Below are 25,103 nucleotides of genomic sequence, written 5' to 3'. Positions count from 1 at the left end.
GAGAGAAAAAGGAGTAGGACGACTTGGAAATGAGAGTGGCGATGAGGAGAGGAACGAGGTCCTGGTAGAACGGAAGAGAAGTATAGCGGAAAAGGGCTAGGCAAGGAGAACGGGAGGGTAAAACGGATCTGTAACAAGTTGACATTGGGAAGGCATTTTTTAACCTCTCCAGTGTCACTTGGCGTTTAATAAAGAACCAGTTATAATATGTCGCCGCTCTAATATCACGGACGCTTAATGCTGAATGTGCGTCAGCAATTTGTATCACTTCTGTTGGAAGAGGCAAGAAGACACTTCTCTCTCTCTCAAAACTTTTTAATAATTTTGACCCACTCATGTCAGAAATTTGCAGAGAATTTAAACAATAACTCTGCTTCTAGTATCGTTATAATTGCTGAAATAATTGAAGCTGTGCAAGCATTTCCATCAGGACCAAAATCTGTCCAGTTACCAAATAAGAATAAAATAGAAGCTCGTTATTCACCTTTTTCCTTCTTTCAATTAAAAAATATTTTTATTTTTGGTTTTTAGAGTTCACAATTCTTAATTAATAAAATGTAAAAAATAACAAACACCAGTCACTAACTGGCTTGAAACATCAATGATGAAGACGTCTCCATAGCATATTATTTATATGCCTACGATTGGCTTGTTATCCTCGTGGATAACAAGTCATTTGGCGGACATCTTGGCTTAACAACTAGCTCAACAATTTGCACTGACAGTCTATTACTAAAACCTTGCGTAAACAACCTCAAATTGTAATTACTGTTAACGTCTATCCTGTTCAGCGAACTCACAGGCAAACTTTGGCATACACACACATTCCCTATACCGTCTAGATCTCCTCCAAAGACGGAATAACATAATATGCCAGGCTATTTCTCCTCCATATTTATTTATTTTTAAAAAGCAAGATCACCTTAGTCCTCTTTGGCCAACAAAAAAGGAGAGAAAAGCTGTACCATGATGGCCCTTGAAGGCGTCAATAGTTTCAACGTTATATCAATTTAGAGGTAATTAGAACCTGCTTATAAAAGTAAGGAACCTGTGCTGGAGCTTGCTTCACTGCTTCTTACCTACAAATCTTCCATTAAAATAATCTCTATCCTAAATGATGAAACACAGAATTAATAAAACTAGTTCCAGTATCAAAAAAAACCTGTTCGCGATACTTGAACCTTATCTTGTCTCAAAAAAAAATATATTTTTCTCTTTTGCATTAAACTAAATGGGCAAGCTAAATTGTGTTTTGATGCGGTTTTAAAATCAACCGATCCTTGTTAAATAATATCGCTGGGTTGTCTGGATAATAAGTAGCAGCAAGAGCCTACAGCATCTGAAGTATAGATCAGAAGTATGAAAGACTAATATGTAGTGTGCGCAATGAACGGTTAATACTTGAAGCAGCAAAATTGAATTTAGATGATGAAAAATTGGAACTTGGCCGAATGGAACAAAAATAGAATACTGTCCGCTCTTAAAATATATTTTCTTGAAAAACTAAGCTTAAGTACTGATTTAATTAGTGTCTTATTTCGTTGTCTTAAGCTTAAGCCCTTCTTAGCACTAATATCTAATCTCCTTAAAATGTTTTCTCTTTCTAACCATTTTCATACATTCCATTACAATAACTTGCTCGCAAATCAACTAATAATTTCATATTATTATTAAGAAATAATGCTTATTAGAGTATCAACAATTAATCAATCCAAAACTTAATTATTTTCATAGTAAAATAGTGGAATTTTAATTAAATTTTTGTTGTTGCGTTTTTTGCAATTAATATAAATTAATAATATTATATTTCTGTCTGTTTCAGGTAAGTAGAAGATAAAGATTCGTTAAAAATAATTGTTGCTGCCACCTGATTGTTTAATTATCCAGTGCGTTTGGTCAAATTAATTTAATACAACCATATGTAAGTAGAAACTCATTAAAAATTTTGTATTCTTTAAAATTAATTAAATAAATAATAGTTTATTAATTGACAGGTAAGATACTTGTAATATAACGAGCAAAAGAAATTAGATCTTTATTTGCCTTAAATATTTATTTATTTTACAGCAGTAGAACAATTTTTTCAGAAAACTAATTAAATATAACCGCAATGAAAACATGTTTTACAAAAAAATTTTCATTGTTTTGTAATAATATAAAATATTACTGTTATACATCTTTTTAACTGTTTGTCCCTCTGGAGTATTGTGCTTCTAAAACAAGGCACTATAATGAATACAGTAAAGAAAAGCAGAATGAGAGAAAGAGAATATTAAGGGGCCAAAACAAAGGGGTCAAAGGGGAAGGACAAAGGTGAGGAAAAGGTGAGCAGTTATTAAATGAAGAAAACCATTTTTGAAATCATTAATATAGAGCAAGCTTTGTATTAATAACCTGCCTGTGCGCAGGGAGCGTGGTAGTAGGCCCTGTGTATAACTAAAGAGAAAGATTGCATGATGATGGTGATGATGATGATGGGGCTGCAATTAGCAAGGGAAATGTCCTTTTTCACAGAGTGGGGTATGAGAGTTTGCAGCCCTTAAATTACCACCAAACACCGTCATCAGTTTGACAAAAAAGAAAACTATTACTCACTACTAACCTTGTAATCTTTTATGTTATTATGAGAAAATATTAAAATTAAAAGAAATGAGTATTTTGATGAGGTGGAATAAAAACTTAATCATCGTGTAACAGTATTCTGCAGAGATATAACTTCTGTAAAATCTTTTCTTATAAACTACCTGCCATAAAAAAAGTTGCGCCGCTCAAGAGAAAAGATACACTCTCGAAACTTTCTATTTATTTAAATTAACATGAATCTTTGTCTCGCCAAGTAAGTTAGCGAATGCTACTCAGTCATCTAAATTGAACTAATATTTGATATTTATGGGGTATCGAGGAGGTGTAAAGGCGTGCCAAAATGGGAGTCCTACTCCCTCCTCGTCGGTCCCGAACGGCTGTTGCTGTTTTGACAGATGAATGTCGGCTTTACCACCGTTTATACTCATGAATAAGTTCTGATGGTTGTCCACAGGGCCGGGGTCGATTGTGTGTTGCTTACGGGCGGTTTTACGGGCCTTCCTCAGACTCTTGGTTGATCTCTTACACACTGAGAATTGGATATTTAAGAGGATAACCTCCACACAATGGGGCTTGCACACGATGCTATTTTCAGTAGCAGAAAACACCCATCCAGGTTAGGACGAATGGTCTCTATGGTGTGAGGAGGTTAGGTTTAAGATCTGCCTGGGAATAGGCTGGCAGTGGAGGAGTTAAGGCTCAATTCAAGTTGCTCGATCTTAAAAGCTCTTGGGTGACTCAAGCCTGTGACCAAACTCTTATCCTAGGTCGATCTTATCCTAGTTGTTATTCTTTGATAGCTGCGCAAAGGAGCTTTAGATTACGTTTGGTTTCTCTCCCCAGTGACGGCCAATAATAATGTATACTTGTATTCATCTGGATTCCGCTCTTCTTGACCAAAGCTTCAGACAAATGTCTTTTCAAGAAAACTTTTCTTCGGATTAATACTCTCTCAGCTAATAGTTGGCAAAAAAAAAAAAATAAAAATAAGAGTGTGTCCACTAAGATAAATACAATCATAGAGATAGTATTCCTTTCCTCACCGTGCTATGGTTTCAATCAGAAGAATGCCCATCATATCCTAAGGACTTAGTTCAGACTTGAAAGTATATGGAAGTCCTGACCACTACCTACATTAAAGATGAAGGTTCCAGCCTCTCACTAATGGACCCCATAAAATCTCGTCTTGCTACTCTCTCTCCCCACATTACCTCCAGACACACGTCACTCCCTTCTTACTACCATCTTTTCTGCTGTTTCCTCACATAAATGGGCGTTTCCGTTCCCGTTGTTTAATATAATTTTTTTTATAAACATTATTGATGGATCCTCAGAATCTACAAAAATGTTTTTGCTTTGTTTACAGTTTATGAAGGTTATTTAAAACAAAAAAAAAATACGAGAGATTCTGGTCGGTCATTAGATTTAAACTTACACTACATAGAAAACAAAGACTATTTAGTTTAAAACATTTCCTTGTTGCACTTACCTGGTTCGTCACAACTAACATTACATTGGTAGCTTTAGCATCCATTGTTTTCTCTAGTTAGTAGTTATTTAACAGAATAGGAACAGGTAACAAGTTCTTCATGAAGGTGAGATTAAGAGAAATGAAGAAATGCGTTTAATTAAAAGAGCTGAAATTATCTAATAATTTGAACGCTAACAGTTGAAACAATCGTGGAGTATCCAAATGATGTGCTTTCTAAGCTGAAAGTAGTTACAACAAGCGCACAGTGGTAATGCAGGATTGGTGAGCTTTAAACTGACCAAAAGCTGGATGATTTAAGAACAATGCTAGATTGTACTTGTTGGGTCGATCTACTTTGAGAAACCAGAAGCAAAAACCATTGCAAAATGTGGAAATAGTGTCCTAATTTCACTGGAATGCTGCAGTCCTTTCATTTAATAATTGATATTTAGACCAGTAATAGATTGTACATGTTGGGCCGATCGATTTTGAAAAACAAGAAGTACAAACCTATGGAAAAAGTGGAAATAGTGTCCTAATTTCACTGCATACAGCTGTTTCTGCATTTGGTAGTTAATATTAAGGCCAACGCTAGATTGTACATGTTTGGTCGATCTATTTTGAAAAACAATGAGTACAAACCTATGGAAAAAGTGGAAATAGTGTCCTAATTTCACTGCATACTGCTGTTTCTGCATATGGTAGTTAATATTAAGGCCAACGCTAGATTGTACATGTTTGGTCGATCTATTTTGAAAAACAATGAGTACAAACCTATGGAAAAAGTGGAAATAGTGTCCTAATTTCACTGCATACTGCTGTTTCTGCATTTGGTAGTTAATATTAAGACCAACGCTAGATTGTACATGTTGGGCCGATCTATTTTGAAAAACAATGAGTACAAACCTATGGAAAAAGTAGAAATAGTGTCCTAATTTCACTGCATACTGCTGTTTCTGCATTTGGTAGTTAATATTAAGGCCAACGCTAGATTGTACATGTTTGGTCGATCTATTTTGAGAACCCAGAAGTAGAAACCATTGCAAAAAGTGGAAATAGTGTCCTAATTTCACTGCATACTGCTGTTTCTGCATTTGGTAGTTAATATTAAGGCCAACGCTAGATTGTACATGTTGGGCCGATCTATTTTGAAAAACAATGAGTACAATCCTATGGAAAAAGTGGAAATAGTGTCCTAATTTCACTGCATACTGCTGTTTCTGCATTTGGTAGTTAATATTAAGGCCAACGCTAGATTGTACATGTTTGGTCGATCTATTTTGAGAACCCAGAAGTAGAAACCATTGCAAAAAGTGGAAATAGTGTCCTAATTTCACTGCATACTGCTGTTTCTGCATTTGGTAGTTAATATTAAGGCCAACGCTAGATTGTACATGTTGGGCCGATCTATTTTGAAAAACAATGAGTACAAACCTATGGAAAAAGTGGAAATAGTGTCCTAATTTCACTGCATACTGCTGTTTCTGCATTTGGTAGTTAATATTAAGGCCAACGCTAGATTGTACATGTTGGGCCGATCTATTTTGAAAAACAATGAGTACAATCCTATGGAAAAAGTGGAAATAGTGTCCTAATTTCACTGCATACTGCTGTTTCTGCATTTGGTAGTTAATATTAAGGCCAACGCTAGATTGTACATGTTGGGTCGATCTACTTTGAGAAACCAGAAGCAAAAACCATTGCAAAAAGTGGAAATAGTGTCCTAATTTTACTGGAATGCTGCAGTCCTTTCATTTGATAGTTTATATTTAGACCAGTGCTAGATTGTACACTTAGGATCGATCTATTTTGAAAAGCAAGAAGTTAAAACCTATGGAATGCTCGAATTACTGCATTTGCTAGTTAATATAAATATCATCTTCTATTTAAACAAACCAAGTGTATGTAAATGTAGCAATGTTTAATTAAATAAATAATGCAAGAATAAGATAAGATAATGCAATTTTATTTCTTATTAGTCCCTCTTAAGCTTTCTGCCTTTGACAAGAGTTTTACTCTCGGGAAGGATGACGTTCCTTCTTAAGTTGTTAGACACAGATGTAAGACAAACAGATCAAACATTAAATGCTATGTCTTAACTGAACTTTCCACATCTTATTCTTTGTCATCTTTCTGTTGAAGCTTCAATCAATCAACAATTGAATTGATTTGCCCTGATTGTTTTACAAAATGTATTTCCTATTTGCCAAATTATAATTATTTTTTATCAAATTACATAACTTTCCCCTGCATTTCGAAATATGATTATTATTTCGATCGGCATTGTTGAAAATAGATTCTAAATTACTTTTCAGTGGAGTTTTGAACCATTGCGGTCCATCAGCTCGTACTTTAATACCTTCGGTAGTTCTTAATTCTTGTCTGGTATTCGCTGCTACAGCGTTTTCATTTTCATCCGTATTTTCCCATTCAATACGTCCCCTCATATCACTACTGCGTAATAGATGGCGTAAGTTTGGTATATTTTTATAAAATTTGATGTTTTCTAATGGCCACTGAGCCAAAGATTCTGTGGTGGCATTTTCTATAGGTTTTGTAGTTGTCTCCAACTTCATAACTGGGGTTTCTGTGTAGTAGTTACTGTAGTACCACATCTTTGTCGTTGTTGAATTCTTATTCCGAGCTATGGTCGTCGCATTCTTGTCTACATCGAAGCTATACTTTATTTGCGGTATAAATTGAAGAAAATTGTTTTCATTTAGCGAATGTTTAGGAAGTTTTTCATCATTAATTTCAAATAAAGTTGGTTTAGATGCCATTTTATCCAGACTCAGTATTCTATCATCTTTATCCGAAATGTTCGTTACTATCAATGGAAAATTTTGTAGAATGTTTGATAATGCTCCAAACTCCGGGAAATTGTACTTTGATGGTTCCTTTTTTAAGTTTTCCACCTTTTTTTCAATATAGTCTCCCAAAGTGTTTCTCTGGAAACTAGCTGGCGTGGTTGTACCTTCCAAGTGTTGGAAATTTTTAAAATAAGGTTTCATTTGGTTCAGATTTTCATCAGTAAAGAATGGATCTTCAATTTTCAAACTTGGCACCACCTCTACCAGGGAGTTCAACAGTCTTAAATAGAAATCATTTAAAGATCTCAGTACCAACTGATTTTCATATTCAAAATCACCAAATTCATTAGGGTTTTTTACATCGTTCTTATCTTTTACTGTTAAATCATCAGCTTCATTCGATTTACCCCAAAATTTTTTATATCTATCCGTTTTGTACAAATTATCTTTAATTGTTTCTTGTAATCGACGAATTCTTTCCAAATCGGTTAAATGCCTTCTGTTTGTATCCACCGCTTTACTTTTTTTCAGACGTTGATCTGGTAGGGTCAACCAAAGAGGATGTAATATTACATCTTCCAATTCTTTTAATTTAAGATCATTTTTAGTTCTGCGTGAATCCTTTTGCGAAAGATCATCAGTATTTTTAAGCAACAATCCTTTGCCTAAATCTATGGTAGAAAGTGAATCGGTTTCTTCGGAGTAATTGTTATTAGCACCATCTTTAACATCAAAATATTTTGGGTTTATCTCTTCATAGGGTCTTATATATCTTTTTACTGGTCTATATCTTATTTTCATAAGATCATCCATATCTAAAATTCCTTCTTCATCGTCATATTCTGGATAAGACGCTGTAAGATAAAAAGTATAAGTTGGAGTTAAAATTTTTTACTTTATTTTATTTGCTACAAAGGGAAAATTGAAATCTGCACTGACACGCTTTGGAAGAGAACAACTAAATTTGAGATATAAGATGTTAAAAAGACTACTCGACAAACGTTCTAAACTGACCCTGACGAACAAAAGAAAACTATACATCGCCCTACTTGCCCCAATATGGACGTACGGAATACAACTCTACGGAAGCGCCAAAAAATCGTACATCAACTCACTTCAAACCATAGTCTAAAATCCTGATAACAATAGTTAACGCTCCCTTCTACGACTCCAATCACACAATGCAGCTTCATCTAAATATTCTAAAACGTTTCTAAAAACTCGTTACATAAAACTCCACTCTTATGTAGACAGTCCAATGTCAACCCTCTGATTCACAAGTCCACCTGAACATTTCCATCAAATCCTCATCCTAGACTTAATGGCCACAAGTTACTACAAGATCAGACAAATTGCTGATCTTTTCGGGTGATTGCCAAAAAGACGATTTTAATGGTTTCCATCACTAGATGGTCTTCGATCACTCCATTCATGTCTGGTGGATGCACAAATGGGTTTGCATTTTATGGCTATCTAGTTACATATTTGCACTTTCGTCCCTATTCCTATCGTCCCTTTTATTTTTTGGTATAAGTTGCAAAATATATACACGCAAGTGGAAAAAAAAAAAACAGTTTAAGTAAAAACTAGCAAATCAAATGATCATTACTTACTTGTACAATGGAATAGTAACATAACTTGGCAAAATTTTGTACATAAACTGATAAACATTTATTTAGTTTTCATGGACGTTTTTTTTTACTAAACGCTACTGGAAAATCATTAAAAATCAATAAATATTAACATTGGAAACCTATTAGCTTCATTTAACCAGTTTTTTGTTTAGAATAAAAGAAAAATACGAAAAAGGAAACCTACCATTAACTTCTTAATTTTAAAACTTTTACATGTGCTTAATTTCGACACATGTTTTTTTTAATTTTTAATTTTTTAAGTATTTATCCTTCAAGCAATTTTCACAAAAAACACCAACCGTTCAACCTTCATTGTCATTGGTTTTCTTTTTAATTTTGAATTTACTGGCGATTTAATATCGAATTTTCAGGGATCTTTTCATTCCTGCTGGTATCTCGGCCGCACTCAATATCAGCTCACACGAGAGACCTGAAGTGCTTCCAGATATGTGCAACCTCTTGAATTTAATGAAACTATATGCAGGTCGCGTGTCCATTCTTAACCAGTTCCAAGTTTTTAAAGGTTTCTCGTGTTTAAATATTTCTTATTGAAATAGAATTTTCAATTTAGGAATTATGTATGGAAATGAAGTATTGAATTTACTGCATCAATTGGTCAAATAACTTTAACCCTCCAAGAACTCTGGAAGGCAGTAGAAACATGTTTGTTTCTGATCATCGGGTGCTTCGTAAAGCTCCTTTTGTATCGCCAAATCTTTCAGCTTGAACGGAAGGCTGCAAACTTCACAAATAGCTATTTTAAGAATGGTTTTTATCGTTCACAGTGATATTTTGGTCTAGCAGCTTTATAATTTGTACTTCCTACCGGCCTGTATTCCCACGTATTCATTTCATTGGATTTCTATTAACCTTCAGTTTAGATTAAATTATGAATCTTTTAATTTAAAAGTGTGGACGCGATTTCCGAACATATATCGTGTTACGAAATTAATTCACGAAGTACCAAAATTAATGAAATATAAAGAAGATGTAGAGGCATTAAAGGCTTGCCTTCATTCTTGAAGTCATATTCTGTCATAGGCGAACAAACACACATTTTGCAGACAGAACATTTAGTTACGCTAAGTGTAGTTCAATACTTACATATATTGGGCTGCAGTGGATTTCGTTTATTTTATTAAGAGCATCTCAATCTAAATCTTTTAATACGATATAAATTTGTAAGTATTCTATCCTTGTTTTTTTACTTTTAATATTTTAGTTTAGCGTAGAACATTCGTTTTTGACAAACAATACTAAGTCTGTAAACAATTTCTAGAAGATTAAAAAGGAAACTATTCCATATTTGAAAAGGTAGAGAAGAAATTCTCCTTATATTTTTTATAATGAAACAAAGTTAAACAACCCAAGTCAGTTTACCTTTTTTTTGACTGACAGGTTGACATCAAGAACATTTATCCCTTGTGACAGCTTCAGAATTTGTAATAAGATTTTAAGTAGATTGAAAAAAAAACTATGTTAGGTAATAACTAAAAACATATATGGCAACAAATAAGGCAAAAACAAAAATTCTTTGTTCATTTTTGTCGTTTCATTTTCTAGTAAAACAAAGTTAATTTAATTCAGTTTAATAAAAAGCTACTGAGTTAGGGACGGTTATTTCTGAACAAATAGATTAAAAAGTTACAGTTATAATCTGGGTAGACTTAGCAACAATTGCGGAAAAGAATGAAACAACCATTACATATATATGAGCATGCGTTCTTCCCTCTATCTTCTAGTTGCTGATAGTAGCTCGTCACAGTCTTGACCCGGACCCATTCCGACTTAATCTGCCCTTATTAAGATCAGGTCAGATCGCCATTGAGGGAGTCATCCCCCTGTTTAGACTGCAAACAGTAGAAGAGGAATTCGATTCTTATACTCTGAGAGTCAGATTATTCTGCGTTATGAAATATTGGTCACATTGGGACCAGAGGAGAGGATATCTTAAAAAGTACAAGGAAAAGTTATGAACCTTGTAAAAGGAGGAGGCTTTTTCTTTTCAGATCTTTTGATTAGAAGCCTCTAAGGATACCTTGCCTTGGGGAACATGACCAGCCACTTGTCCTAGTTAATAAATAAAAGAAATAATGCACATTTAAAGCACAAAAGAGATTCATTAAAAGTATCCCTTTACATCAAATGAATCTATCGCTTTAAGACTTTTGGTTTGTAGTGAATATTTAAGGATAATGGAACATTCTTACAAAACAGTTTTGATGGCTTATTGTCGCGAAAACCTAAAATATAAAGAAATGACCCTATTAAGAAAAATCTAAACTTCACAGCTTTCCTAAATACATAATTTTCCGGCTAAATGATTTAAAAAAACAAAAGTTAATAGTTTAAAAGATAGTTCTGGTTATAGACCAATTGAATATCTAATTTCTCAAATTTTGTAGCGGTGCTTAAGTATAAAATACAATTTGTCACAACTTTCTCAAAAGAATTCTTAGATTTCATTTTTACAAACAAATAGAGAAATAAAGATCATTCATTTATTTACTTATTTTTAATCACCTTTTATAGATCAAAGGTCTTAAAAGTTGTATTTTTTGGGAAAACAATTTTTAAAAAATCTGGTCCCTTGAAATCTTGAACCCCACTTTTACAACTGCAGAAAATGATTACCAAAAGAAATTGATGAATTAGAAGTAGAAGAATAATGTAGTGTACCCAGTACTAAAAGGAAAAGAGAGAATTGTTCACTCCAAATAACTTAAAGGGACAATAAATTCTGTTTTCCCGGGAGAAAGAGTGCGGATTTTATTTTCATTATGCTTCATTCTTTTCCACATTTTTCTTCTCCAGCATGTCACTTTTTATAAAACTTGATGGTATGGCGCTGTGAAAAGCACTTTTCCTCTTATTTGTTCTCTTTTTTCCTCTTGTTTACTTCCTACAATTCTCTCATTATCAACTTTTAGTGTCTCCACTAAACTTAAGAGTACCATTTGTTGGAAGAGGCCACTCTTTCATTCGCTATTAGAATCTCTTTGCACTAAATTTGACTCAAGTATTATGAAAAGGAAATGTTCGCTTTATTTATATAAAAAATTATTAAATAATTTAGCATCTTTTAAAGTCGCTCTTGTGACTCTACAGTCAAGTAAGTATTCTGGGACTTATAAATGGTGCGACATTATTTGAAGACGATCTAGACACAGTATCATATCTTAAATACCGCGTGAGCGCGATGTCCGTTTCAATAACCCTTTTCGCGATAAGTGTATGTCATAGTTAAGAGTTAGTTAAGTCATAGTTTAAGTAAGCAGCTGATTATTAATAAAAAAAAAAGAAGAAATGAACTGAACTGGTGTAGACCATTATTTTCGGCTGAAACAGCTGAATTATTTATGAAATATTTAAAACTTTTTCTTTCAAAAATTCTGAATGAAAAATGCTGGATTAAGCATTCAAACCAGCTGTTAACTTAGATAAGAGATTTCCTCTGCACAGTTTTCTAAGTATTACCTTGAAGATCTATTTAAAAGCTGATCTTGACCAGAAAATGAAACGCAAGAGATATTCCCGTTTGTCTTCCTGTTCCCAAAGGAAATAACCCTTCCTTAGGCCGTTCATTCGTAAAACTCTTCTCATTCAATCTTGTCCTGTCTTGAAAAAGGAGAGTTTAGTCCCGGACAGCTAAGGTAACGACGAAAGAAAGAAAGAAAATGCTTCCCTCCTCCTCTGTAGACTAGAAAGATAGTCGGAGGTATTACTGGGAAAGTGTATTGGAAAAGGAAATTCTTTGAAGAAAAACCTGGTGATGATGAAAAGTGGATGAAGGTGAAAAGCGTTGAAACGATGAAGGGGCCTCTTTAGTGAAAACTGCTTTGACAATTAGCCAAGAAGACTTTCCCCCTCGCCTGCAGAACTGTTCGCCTTTTCCAAAGCTTTCCTCGCCATCCCCTCTAAGGACAAGTCTAACTCCCTTACTCTCTTTTCTGTAATCATAATCTCCTGTCCTACCTACCGCCACTTCCTTATCTGTTTCTAACCTAATTACAGAAAACTTCCCTCAGGAATCTGATATTCCAGCCGATCAAAAAAGAGTTTCCTTTTCCTTATCCTAGGGGAAAAGGATAGAATTTCACCAACTCTAATCCACCAAGCTAACAAAACTTTTTCTATTTCTATTCTAATTTCAGCATTATACATTTTTTTTTTGTTTAATAAAATGAAGACGTTTTTAAATAAATAGCATATAGGTATGTATTCTCATGCAACATAAAATAAAATAGTTGATAAAAATATACAAATCAAACCTGTGCTAAAGGAAAAGTAAAGGAAGATATAATGCTTTTAATAGAATTGATTTTTAATTAGGTTTCGTTTAAAATTAAGTTGCATCCATCCCTTTATAATAAGACAAAGCTTTAGATTAATTTACAAATCTGAATCTAACTAAAAATAAAATTGAGGTAAAAAAAAAAAAGTCCAGGCAAAGTACTTCATTCACTAATAGTTAAAACAACTCCACTGTCCGAAACGAGACAACAATATTCGGAAACGGGCAGAGAACTGGAGAAACTGGAGAAATCTCCGGATTCGAATGATCTTTAGATATGTAAAGATATTTTGCGCCTTTAATTTAAGAGAAAAAACCTATAAATCATCTCTTGAAATTATGTTACATGATCCATAAACTGACTAAGTTAGAAGGTAAGCTCCATTTCTGGATACCAATAACAAAGAAGAAAAAATCTATCTCCTACTGACTAACTATCCAGAGTTGTTTAAATACGTCACCATATCCTACCAACTTTGTGATGTGACAGAAAAAAAAAAAAAGAAGCTAATTTATGTACGTCATGCATTAAAACAAACGAAACATTTTAAGCTAGAATGCGTCTAACACACACGCACACTCTGTTTCACAGTTTCAACAGCAAACATTCACCGAAAGCGAGCATCCAAAACAGAAACGCTTCAGGCTTCAGCAACACAATGAAAGGGGGAGGGGGTATATAATGGGAGGCTGTTTTGGCCATGATAAGCCATTTTACTGCAACCATGTTAGTGAGAGACCGCAAGGAGAAGCGAAAAGGGTTATGGGTCGGCCACCAGAGGCGGCAGTTTGTTCATATTATCGTAGTAAAACATTGCAGCATCTGTCTCTCTCTCACACATTACTGCCCCCATTTAGCCACTCATATGCTCCTCTCTTTCTCTTATAAGTGCTGCCTCCAGAATGCGGTTAGATTCTTCTTGCAATCATTCATTTCCACTTTCAGTGCGCGGCTTGTACAAGCTTGAAGTGCCTGCATTTTCCCCATCGAATTGCAATTTATACTAACACACATCAGCCCTAAAACGACATGGAAGTGAAGAGACCAACAAAAAGAGACTTGATTCGTTGTTCTAAACAAGATAGAAAACAAAGTAATGAAATAAATAAGGGACTTTGCATTTTTAATAAATTAAAATTAAAGATACAACATGTGGATCAGCTTAGTGGTCAGCACTTTGAAGTTCCACGAGAGGATCGCAGATTCATCTCGAACAGCCTGCCCATCCATGGATTTTCTCATCCTTAAAACCTCTTACAGCTGACTCTCTGATGATGGACATGGCTGCCAGTAAGAAAAGAACACTGGTCACATCGGGAGTGCACTGAAAATAGGGACTGCGCCTTAATTCCTCCTTCTCCCCAAAATAATGTTGAACCCAGTTATTTGAAAAATTCACATAACTACTTTTTCTCGAAGTATTTTCTCCAAATTTCCAATTTTCTAGAATAAGTTGAGGAGTTTTTTGTGGAAATTTCGGCAGACCTTTCCCAAGAATATTACAAAATAAATACTGTAATTCCTTTTTAATATTATTTTGTCCCTGAAAGAAGAATAGAAAAAAAAGGGATCATATTAATATTCAAGTCCTATAAATGGTATTACAAAATGAAATTGAAATATAATAAAGCGGTGAGAGGTTCCTGAGGATACTTATACCTAGAAAGGGACATTAGCAGAATGATTAAATTATGCTTGGTCCTTTGGGTCGAATTATTTTTCCACCCGCCCTTATTTCTTCTTTTTTTTTTAGTATTACCTTCCTAAAACTTGCTATAGGTAGCTCTGAGTGAGTTTAGAGACGCGGGGATCTCCGAAGGCAAGGTTATTTTATTTTATTTTTTCCCCCTATAATGTTGAAGAACGGGTTTTAATATTTCATACCGTCTTGTAAAAGGGAGAGAAGCGGAAGGGCTGTTAGCTAGCCGAAGGGAAAATATGCGGAAAAAATGAAAAAAAAAGAACACTCAAAGATAAGATGAAGCTGCGAGATGGTAAGTACGGGGACAAACCCAAGAAAGGGGTTTTTCCTTTTTACTTTTGTCTTGCGGGTTTTTTAGGGCGGAAAAAAGGAAAGGATGGGTCGTTAATCATTCGGAACTTACCATAGTAGAGAGAGATATATATGTGTGTATCCTCAACCGTTTAGGACTGGCTTACCACCAAGGGCAACGCCGAATACATATGTAAACATACTGATACAAAGTACCGTTTTCTTAGCTGGTATTTTCTTTATTTTCAGATGTACACAGCTCTACTTTATGTATGTCATTCGGACAGTTTCGGACAGTTTAAAAACGAAAACTTTCTAGCCTGCAACGATCTCACAGGGCCTTTGATAACTTCTGCTATAGTTCTAAAAATCGACAAAGAAAACTATTGCAATTTTTATTCACAGTACAGAAAACGAATTTAAAAAAAACTACCATATAAATATGTATGCCCATAGGCCTACTGTGTGTAGTACATCTAAAGTGAACTTCAAAGACGTATTAGTCACCTTCATATTTTCCACTTGAGTGACGTCAGTTAATTTTTTTTTTTTTTCCTAAAATCATTATTTTTTTGCAATAAAAATGTTATTACTCAGAAAGTTTTAGTCCGAATTCGATTCTGATGACACGGTTAGAAAGACAGATAAATTTTTCAAAAAATTGACACCGTTTTGAAGCATAAATTATTCTCCAAACAGCTTCAATCTTCCTCCTGGTTACTGGAAAAATAAAAGTAATCGAAATTTTTGATGAAAACTCATTAGGCCCTTATGGGGATCATTATCAGACCCTAGGTGCTGGCACTTTTATATAAAAGTTTCCTTGTTTAATGGGCTTTCAAACGGTATATCATTTTCCAGGATTCCTTTTCTCTTCGTATGAGAAATTACGTTTTGTTTTGCAAACAAACGTAACAGTGATAGTTTATCAAGTTGTTTAATTCATTGAAAACTCTTTTAGATGGTCAATTTTTAAAGTAGGCTGTCTTAAAATAAGGAAGTCAAAGGTTACTTGTCCACTCTGTATATTTACAACCTTCATCTATAAAGGTCTAAAAGAAGTAGCAAGTTCAAGTTTGCTTTGTCTTTTTGAAATTATTCTGACCCAAACGCACAATCATTGGCTAAAAAAGAAAACATTTTGTTTTCAGTTGACCTCTAATTCTAACAATTTCTGGTGAAATATAAGTAATAATCTATTGAAAACAGAAATGATAAATGTTTTATATCATCTCTAGGATTAAAACTGATTTACTCTTTATCAATATTCGGCCAGGGGAATGTAGCGGCTGGCCGAATTGAAAAATACTGATGCTCCCGCAGGCAGTTTCGTGCCCATGTACATTCCTCACATGTTCCTCGTATTAAAACAAAACTAAAAATACAAAAAATCCTCTCGTTAAAAAAATTACCATCCTAAGCCAAAAAAAAAAAGAAATAATCCTCAAAAGCGGATTATTAAACAAGAGCTACAGCTCATCAAAATTCAAAAAAAGAAAAAAAGATTTACGTATACCTTCTTCATTCATAGAAGCAAAGTATTAATTTACATATGGAAAAAAGTAATTAATGAAGGAAAATAATATTCTAAGGGAGATTTTGAGTAATTTTTCAATTAATGAATGTTGCACCTTTTTGCGGGCTGCCCAGCCCTCATTGTTTCTGGACAAAGAGGTTCTTATCTTTTTTTTTTTTGTTCAATTATTTTTTTTACCCAGTTTTCTGAGCTACGTCTCAAAATTCTATTTATTCAAAACGAAAATCCTGCATCCGTTTCTTATTGCATTCATAAGGTACTTTGGGGGGCGGGGCTTTTCTCTTCCCTCCCCCCTAGTTCATCGTCATTCATTATTCAAACTGTAAGCCTGTACAGAGAGCGGTTATTCATTAAAACGAGCCAGCCTTTTATTAATTAAGAAAAAGGAAATTCCACTCAAGTAAAATAATAAAATAAATAAGCAGTATTAAATTCAATTCATTTCAATGTGAATTTAATTAAAAGGGAAATGAGGTTTTTCTTTTTAAAGGAAATAATCGCCTTGATATGCAATATTTTCCATACAAATTTATCCACTAGAACATTCTGTTTCTTATTATGCGGATTAGTTCTAGATGAGAAGCATGCTTTAAATTTCCACCTTACTTACTATTAAGAATGGTTTTCTAAGATAGAAATCCTTTTTCTGTTTCCAATTCTACGCTAATTGTATGAAAATAGCACAAATAATTATACTCAAACAATATACGCTCACAAAATTGAATCGAATTATCTTCCTGATTTTCTTACAATAATTGTGCTGATTTCTATCAAATTAAAAACAAGAATTATGACATGATGTCTCTACTGACTGACAAGTGGCTAGCCAATTTATCAGGTCAGTACACCCCCCACACAAATCTAAGCAGATAATCAATATCGCTCCAGTTTGGGCAAAGGTCCTTCTCTCTCTCTCTCTCTCTCTCTCCCTCTTCGCATTCACCATTTTCCACCAATTGGTACTAGTGTGTCCCAGGATATATCAGGAAATAGCTGGTAATTTTTCTGTCTTGGAATTACGGACATTATCCTCCCCAATCCTGTACGATACTGTTTTCTCGTAGGAATGCTGCAAACTTTTACTCTATTCCTGTCCTGTTAGATTGGAGAAATTGTTTGGGGCCGAATTCCTTAATTTTATTGCTCTAAATTTTGAGTATGAGCGATCTATTCAATAGTTTCTGCCGCAACCTTCATCAAATATAAAGATGAATTCAATGTAATTGAAATCTAATGAATTTCTAGGCTATATTGAAGCTCCGTTCGTGTAATTAACAATAAAATACAACATAAATTTAGCTAGGGAGTTCAGTCTATAACAGTGCCTATTAAATAACATAAAAGGCTATAGCTAGCTGCCATAGCAGTGCACTCCAACGTACTAGCGCAGAAGGGCGCGTAAAGGGCTAGGATAATTTATAAAGTTTTACAACAGTGACTATAAACTACATGAAAATAGATTGCATTCCCTCCATGACTGTAGTGATGAACTATTTTATAAACTGTAGTTTTTACCTTAACCTACTAAGGAGTTCTCCGAACTTTAACCACCAATAGCCTATCTATCACCTAATAGAGGCCGCACAACAAGTCCTGCAGGTTTATAGTGAAATAAAATTTCATTTACTATGTTATTTGTTTTTCTAGCTAAGAAAAAAGAGTAGTTTTTTGTAGTTTTAATGACTAGGAAAATTCTTGTTTTTTAATAGATTTCTTAAATTGTTTGTTACAGACAAATTAATTTTAGATAATGAACATTGGTCCTATTTCGATCAATTACAGCACTTCAAAGTTACAGCACTGTCTATTTATCAATGGCAAAACAAAATAAAATCATCAGCAAGTTTTCTTTAAAAACAAAACAGATTCAGTTTCTGTAGCTTTTGCCATTGATAACGCTACATAGACATGAATGGTGATTTCTAAATAAAGATTTCGTCCCCTGAACAGTACCAGAATGAAAAGCAAAGAGTATGATTTCTAAGTTACAAGAAGATTCAATTATATTCGTAAATTATGGTAAGAAAAAGTCATGAGAGTGTTCATAGGAGATTCTTTTCATGAGAAAGTAAAGTGAAACTGTCGAAAACTATTCGAAAACAATTATGAAAACTTTCTTGAAAATTGATTTTGTTTTTTGAATAATTTATTAGTACTTTTTCTCACTATCTACGTAAGATTAATATTATTTCTAAAATAAAAAAAAATAAGTTAATAAAATATAAGAAAATAATAAAATATTTAAAAAAATAAGTGAAAGGTATTGCAGCACCATTGTTAATACGCCCTGATCCAGCCATAACTCGTTTTCATTGGAAGGGGCGTGGCTACACTAGAAGTGGGCATGACGTACTACAGGTGGGCATGACCCGCCCACAGTCTGCAACCGTACTGCATTCTGATTGGCCACTACTTTAACCTCATTAATTTCTATGAAATAATTAATTTAAAAATTTTTTTCCAACATTTCTCCCATAGGTATTTGATAAACTTTCGAATTAAGCAAGAAAAAAAATTTCCCTTTAAAAATATGATGAATAATATTTCTTTTGGAATAATACTTCATGTTTTGCACAATTATCGTTAATAGAAACAAAAATCTTGAGAATTTGTATTGTTTAATCGTGAAATAGATAAAAGAGGAATAGGCTTGTTAGCCGCCATTACATAGGCTGTAAGCTTACTTTATACTCCATCCAGTGAACTCTAGTGGCAGTTTCTGTAAACATAAGGGCAATTTCCACATTCACATTTAATTATGTTGTCGACTCACTAGACTTTTATAGGATTATCTTACAGTTATACTTAATCATGTTGGTGACCCGCATCACTTTTATAGGTCCACCTTACTGTCATATTTAACCATGTCGACGACTCACTAGACTTTGTATAGGACTATCTTACACTCATACTTATCCATGTTGGAGACACATTACTTATATAGGTCCACCTTACTGTCATATTTAACTCAGTGTTTAGAGTATGTGTTTGTCGTTAGCTGGTGATACTTTGCAAGATAAAAGTATTATTTGTTACTCCTCTAGTAAACTATCTATTATGGCTATTTGTTTTACAGTTTTCAGTAACAAAAATCGTATTGATTATGTTGCCCCCACCAAACAATCAATTGCTCCAGCGATACGTCAATAGAGAGTACTTAATCCAAAAACCGGATTGTGATTATTCTCAAGGGCTCTCCTCAACAATAGATTGTGATGTAGACAAAGGAACCACACAATTTTTTGGAGAGGGTCTTTGGGACTAGAAAGGGAACAATAGTTAAAGAGAAGCTATTTCAAAATTTGTTCCTATTCTCCAAGCACTTTCTACAACTAATGGTACTAGTATTGGTAGAATGAAGCTACCAAGTTTAAGAAAAGTGGTAATATAGATGGAAATGAGGCACCAGCTAGGCAGAACGAAGGTGCGTAGGCCCGATTCTGGTTGAACCAATGACAAAATTGTGGTTACCAAATTTAAGCACTTAAATTAAAAGTGAATTTAATTCAATCATCTTATTTTGGTTAAATTTTTTAATTTTTAACATGATTAAAATTAAATTTTGGTTTAGTTCGACTGGAATTTAATTGCCTATCTCAGTCACACATCCTGATAGAGTAGTTGCGAGATTATCAACAAACATTTAGCAGAGTAAAGCGAACACACATTCTTTGAAAAGTTAAAACAATATTGGTTACAGTTTGTTAACCATAGAATGACTTCTAAAACACCAACTATCCAAAAATCTTTCAAGCATTCACTTAACTTTTCACTCCTCACACAATACTTCTGGCACTTAACTTAACAATCACTGGGAGCTACCTAAAGTAGTTAAGGTGAACTTGCAAACTAAAATGAACAGAAATTTGAGCGAAAATCTAAGTGAGGAAAGGAGGAAAGGTAGAGGAGACTGCCTTAGTAACTAACTGCTTTTCGCTTGCAAATTGTGCTCTCTTCTTCTGCCCTTCACGCCCTTACCTGCCTGCCATTCACTTTCACGTCATATTCATGCACAATGAACAAGGAGAATTGTACAACCACTAAAAGTAAACTTTGTTTAAAGCTGCTCCCCGCACCAATATTCCAAAATCTTCATTCATGCTTTTAACTTATTTAGTTATTAGAAAGCAGCTAATAGAGCTGATAAGTAACTTGCTTAATATCCTCGCAAGACTTTACTTCCTTCTTAGTCGAAATGAATGAAAAATAATGTTCTCATCATAATATCGTTATAATGTTCTCATTAATTAGAACATAATTAAAATTTTAATATTCCATTATCTACTTCTTTTTACACCTTCGTACTATTATCATTAAGTTCTTTTCATATTTTACCAGTTTATTTATTCGTTACTGTTTCGACGTATTGTTAGTTTGATTGCCCAAAATAAAAGGAAGTACTACAGCAAACTTACAAAGTATTGCGTTATTGAGCTTCTGCCGAACATGGACGAAAAACTGAACATTTAAACTGAACCCCTAAAAATGCTAGTATGCCACGTTCATTGTTTTGTCTGTTGAAGAAGACATGGTGCGTTAACTTAGGATCTTCAAACGATTAACATGGAACTCTCTCACACTAAACTTGTCATGACAATAGTGCCTAAGTTCTTCACCCTATTTCTTAGACGACACTCAAAACTTACGCTTTAACTAAGAATGCTAATACACAACTATAATGAAAACCTATGTGCTTTAGATCTGTGGACAACGCAGGCTTTCAAGTCCAAGATAGAATAACAAATAGTTAATACCTCCGTTTTATGGTACAAACCTCAAAACAACATACCATTCTCAATATTACTTCCGTAATGAATCTAGCCAAGGAGAAATATCAGAAATACCATCTGCACTCAGAAGTTGCTCTACACTACAGTGATGCCATTCCATACTCTCAACCATCTTCCAGATAATCTATCACGCCGACTGAACCAGAAATATCTTTCAAGACTGATAGAAATCACGACGTAAGTGCTACCACTGGGTAGTTTCTCTCCTCCAGCTACTGACTTCTTACATATTTATCTGATATTTTCTTATTGTGTACTAATCTAAATCAGATTATAAATTTCTAAATAAAGAGTTTTCCATATTAATCACTGGAAAAATTAAGGTATTTCAAAACTATCGAGTGTGCGCATTTCATTTGATGTTTCCTTATCTGTTTGTAGTTACTACAACAAAAAAAAAAGTTGTCCTTTAAAGTAATCGCCTATTTTTTCAGGCGGGGCTTAACGTCCAACTACCAATTAGGTGTCGTGGACAGAGGCAACTAGCAAACATACTTTACTGTAAACTCCTAGTAACCATTAAATAAAATCCAAGGCCTAAGACCAGGAATCGAACCCAGTACCACAATATATATTAGCTTTACAGGTCTCGCCTCTAATCGCTCGGCTACCGTGGCGCCCAAGTTGTCCTTTAATTTAAGTTTAAAAAATTTGGCTTAGAACTACTTTAATGAAGTTTGAAAATCAATCAAATAGAAGTGGAGAAGTGGAAGGAATTGCGAACTAACTTTAAACTGCGATGTCCCGAAGAACTGAAGTGCTGAAGAACTTATTATGGTAATCAGGTCTTTTTCCAGTCTCTATGGTTTCTAACAGAACTGTTTTCTCGAAATGATAATCTTACCAGAAAACCTCTCATGGTAATCTTTTCATTGTATTCTAACTCTAGGTAAGTAGAGGGGAAGTGGCGGTTCTGGCGCACCTAAAATGTGCACCTTTTTTGTGCAAGATGGCCGCCATCCCTACTCCGCCCAACCCTACCCACACCGATCCTTATTGATTAATCATCGAATTAGACGAAAGTTTAAGCCACGCCCCCCCTTCTTATTGACTAATCATCGAATTGGACGTGGGTTTAAGCCACGCCCGCTACCCCCTCATTATTGACTAATCATCGACACACCTAAAATGTGCAAGATGGCTGCCCTCCCAGGCAATCAGCGAATTCGACGACACCACCGCCCCTACCCCATCCTTCTTAATCGACCAATCAGGAACTTGGATGAGGGCTTTAAGCCACGCCCCTTCCCCCCTTCTTAATCCATTAATCGGCGAATTCAACGACACCACCTTCACCCCCCACCCAGCCCAACTCCAACTCCTATTACATGACACCTACCTTTATCCCACCTCTCAGTCGTCATATTTATTCGCCTATCAATCCTCCTACAAGATGGCTTATCCGCTGTAGTACTCAAGATGGCGGACAGGGTAAGCATGAATGAATACATAACACAAAAGGTAGCGTACTATTTTTCATATCTTAGTAAAAGTATCACTAAACAGTTTTGGTGTTCGTGTTGTTTATGGCGATTGAAGAAGGATTGGATGAGATTTAGCAGTTGTGGCCTAAAGGTTGGAAATGATTCACTCTTAAGAGGACTCCATCGAACTTTTTGATTGTCCATCCACTCTCCTTAAGTGAGGATTCCTCCATTTCTGAAATCATCTTATCAAACCCTTCTCTTAGAGACTTTCCAATAGAGGAGTCTTTGCAAATTATCGGTTTTTTTATCTTGAATGCGCGATTAGTTGTTTCCTCTTTCATATTTTCAAATGTAGCCTCAAAAACCAAATTATATTTTATTGCGGTTTCATCGTCACCCATGACGATTCGAAATTCAAATGTACAATTAAAAATAATTTAGTACAGTTAAATCTTTAAAATACTTGAATAAATTCGATGACTTAGCCGCTTGGAGGGGAGGGGAAGGGCTATAACATGCATGTTACGACCAGTTCAGATCTTAGACTTATTTATTATTTTTGCGGACAGGAACGCTAGTCTCGATTTCAATCCCTTGTATGATAAAAGTGGTGCGAAGTATGTATTATTTATTAGTTCTATGACTGTGCGCAAGCTGTCAATTGGTTAGACACTTGTACACTTTGATTTCAAGAACCGCAAATATATCTACTAAGCTAAAGCATTTATACATTCTCAAGTTGAGCATATAGTTTGTTACAGATTTGTCTCTTAACTTTGAAACTTTGTTCAAATAATACTATCATTATGCCATTTGAATGCAGTCATTGCAAACAAATATTTTCAAGAGCATTTACCAAAAAACGCCATGAAAAAAATGTCTGAAGGGTCAGACTCGTTTCCAATGTGTGGCATGCGGCGAGTTTTATTTTACTAAGAAAACTTTAAACAGTCACAGTCGTAGCTGTGGACAGAAAGCACCGGCCAACTTAACCAAAAAATCACGATTGGACGCGGCACAAAGAAATTTATACGAGGTGGAATCGTCGTTTGGTGGAACTCTAAGAACTTTCTTCATACCGTGCTCTGGAGAAGTTGATGTAATGGAGTTTCTAGCAGGTAAGCAAGAAACATTGCATCGACTAATTGAAAGTGTCATGGGTGACAATGAAACCGCAATAAAATATAATTTGATTTTGGAGGCTACATTTGAAAATATGAAAGAGGAAACAACTAATCGCGCATTCAAGACAAAAAACCAGATAATTTGCTAAGACTCCTCTAAGAGAAGGGTTTGATAAGATGATTTCAGAAATGGAGGAATCCTCAATTAAGGAGAGTGGATGGACAAACAAAAAGTTCGAATAGAGTGTATAAGAGCACAAAATTTCATACGAATAATCTGTTGTTTACTGTGGGAGTTATAAGGGCCCCATTTCACAGCAAAACCATGACCCAAAAAAATTTCAACTCTCAATATCATCTCAACTAATGGATCTGTACTCAAGAAAACTATAGCATACTACTCAGTAAAACAAAGTGTGTAAAAGCACAAAACTTCATACGAATAATCCGCTGTTTACTGTGGGAGTTATAAGGGCCCCATTTCACAGCAAAACCATGACCAAAAAAAATTTCAACTCTCAATATCTTCTCAACTAATGGATCCGTACTCAAGAAAACTATAGCATATTACTCAGTAAAACCGAGTGTGTAAGAGCACAAAATTTCATACGAATAATTTGTTGTTTACTGTGGGAGTTATAAGGGCCCCATTTCACAACAAAACCATGACCCAAAAAAATTTCAACTCTCAATATCTTCTTAACTAATAGATCCGTACTCAAGAAAACTATAGCATATTACTCAATAAAACCGAGTGTGTAAGAGCACAAAATTTCATACGAATAATCTGTTGTTTACTGAGGGAGTTATAAGGGCCCCATTTCACAGCAAAACCATGACCCAAAAAAATTTCAACTCTCAATATCTTCTCAACTAATGGATCCGCACTCAAGAAAACTATAGCATATTACTCAGTAAAACCGAGTGTGTAAGAGCACAAAATTTCATACGTATACTCTGTTGTTTACTGTGGGAGTTATAAGGGCCCTATTTCACAGCAAAACCATGACCCAAAAAAATTTCAACTCTCAATATTTTCTGACCTAAAGGATCTGTATTCAAGAAAACTATACCATACTACTCAGTAAAACAAAGTGTGAAAGAGCACAAAATTTCATCCGAATAAAATGTTCTTTACTGTGGGAGTTATAAGGGCCCTATTTCACAGCAAAACCATGACCCAAAAAAATTTCAACTCTCAATATCTTCTCAACTAAGAGATCCGTACTCAAGAAAACTATAGCATATTACTCAGGAAAACCGAGTGTGTAAGAGCACAAAATTTCATACGAATAATCAGTTGTTTACTGTGGGAGTTATAAGGGCCCTATTTCACAGGAAAACCATGACCCAAAAAAATTTCAACTCACAACATCTTCTGAACTAATGGATCTGTACTCAAGAAAACTTTAGCATACTACTCAGTAAAACAGAGTGTG

At 34.5% G+C, this 25,103-nt stretch overlaps 2 protein-coding genes and 1 long non-coding RNA gene across 4 annotated transcripts in view; 2 read left to right on the top strand and 1 right to left on the bottom strand.

Moving 5' to 3' along the window:
* Positions 1-6,196, top strand: part of LOC141461292 (uncharacterized) — a 34,936-nt gene extending 28,740 nt beyond the window's left edge. Inside the window, exon 2 of the long non-coding RNA XR_012462728.1 lies at positions 1,823-6,196. This is a non-coding gene — a long non-coding RNA (uncharacterized lncRNA). The remainder of the gene's footprint in view (positions 1-1,822) is intronic.
* LOC141461286 (uncharacterized) overlaps positions 1-25,103 on the top strand; it is a 359,837-nt gene that overhangs the window by 146,497 nt on the left and 188,237 nt on the right. The window lies entirely within an intron of this gene.
* On the bottom strand, positions 6,000-8,709 carry LOC141461287 (uncharacterized). The gene is made up of 2 exons (XM_074142198.1): positions 8,478-8,709; positions 6,000-7,718 (listed from the first exon to the last, which is right to left on the bottom strand). Exons 1-2 carry the CDS (start codon positions 8,533-8,535, stop codon positions 6,238-6,240), a joined length of 1,539 nt encoding a protein of 512 aa, XP_073998299.1. The 5' UTR covers positions 8,536-8,709; the 3' UTR covers positions 6,000-6,237.

Source organism: Rhodnius prolixus, unplaced genomic scaffold (assembly GCF_049639745.1).
Source record: "Rhodnius prolixus isolate KJV_2025 unplaced genomic scaffold, Rpr scaffold_6, whole genome shotgun sequence".
Lineage (NCBI taxonomy): Eukaryota > Metazoa > Arthropoda > Insecta > Hemiptera > Reduviidae > Rhodnius > Rhodnius prolixus.
The sequence above is the reverse complement of the archived record's forward strand: the minus strand, read 5'-3'. Positions and strand labels throughout refer to the sequence as shown.

Excerpts from the sequence above, each read along its gene's own strand:
- LOC141461287 (XM_074142198.1), bottom strand. The coding sequence starts at position 8,535 with ATGTTTATCAGTTTATGTACAAAATTTTGCCAAGTTATGTTACTATTC. Across the intron at positions 7,719-8,477 it reads GTTACTATTCCATTGTACAA|CGTCTTATCCAGAATATGAC; the intron begins GTAAGTAATGAT and ends TTTATCTTACAG.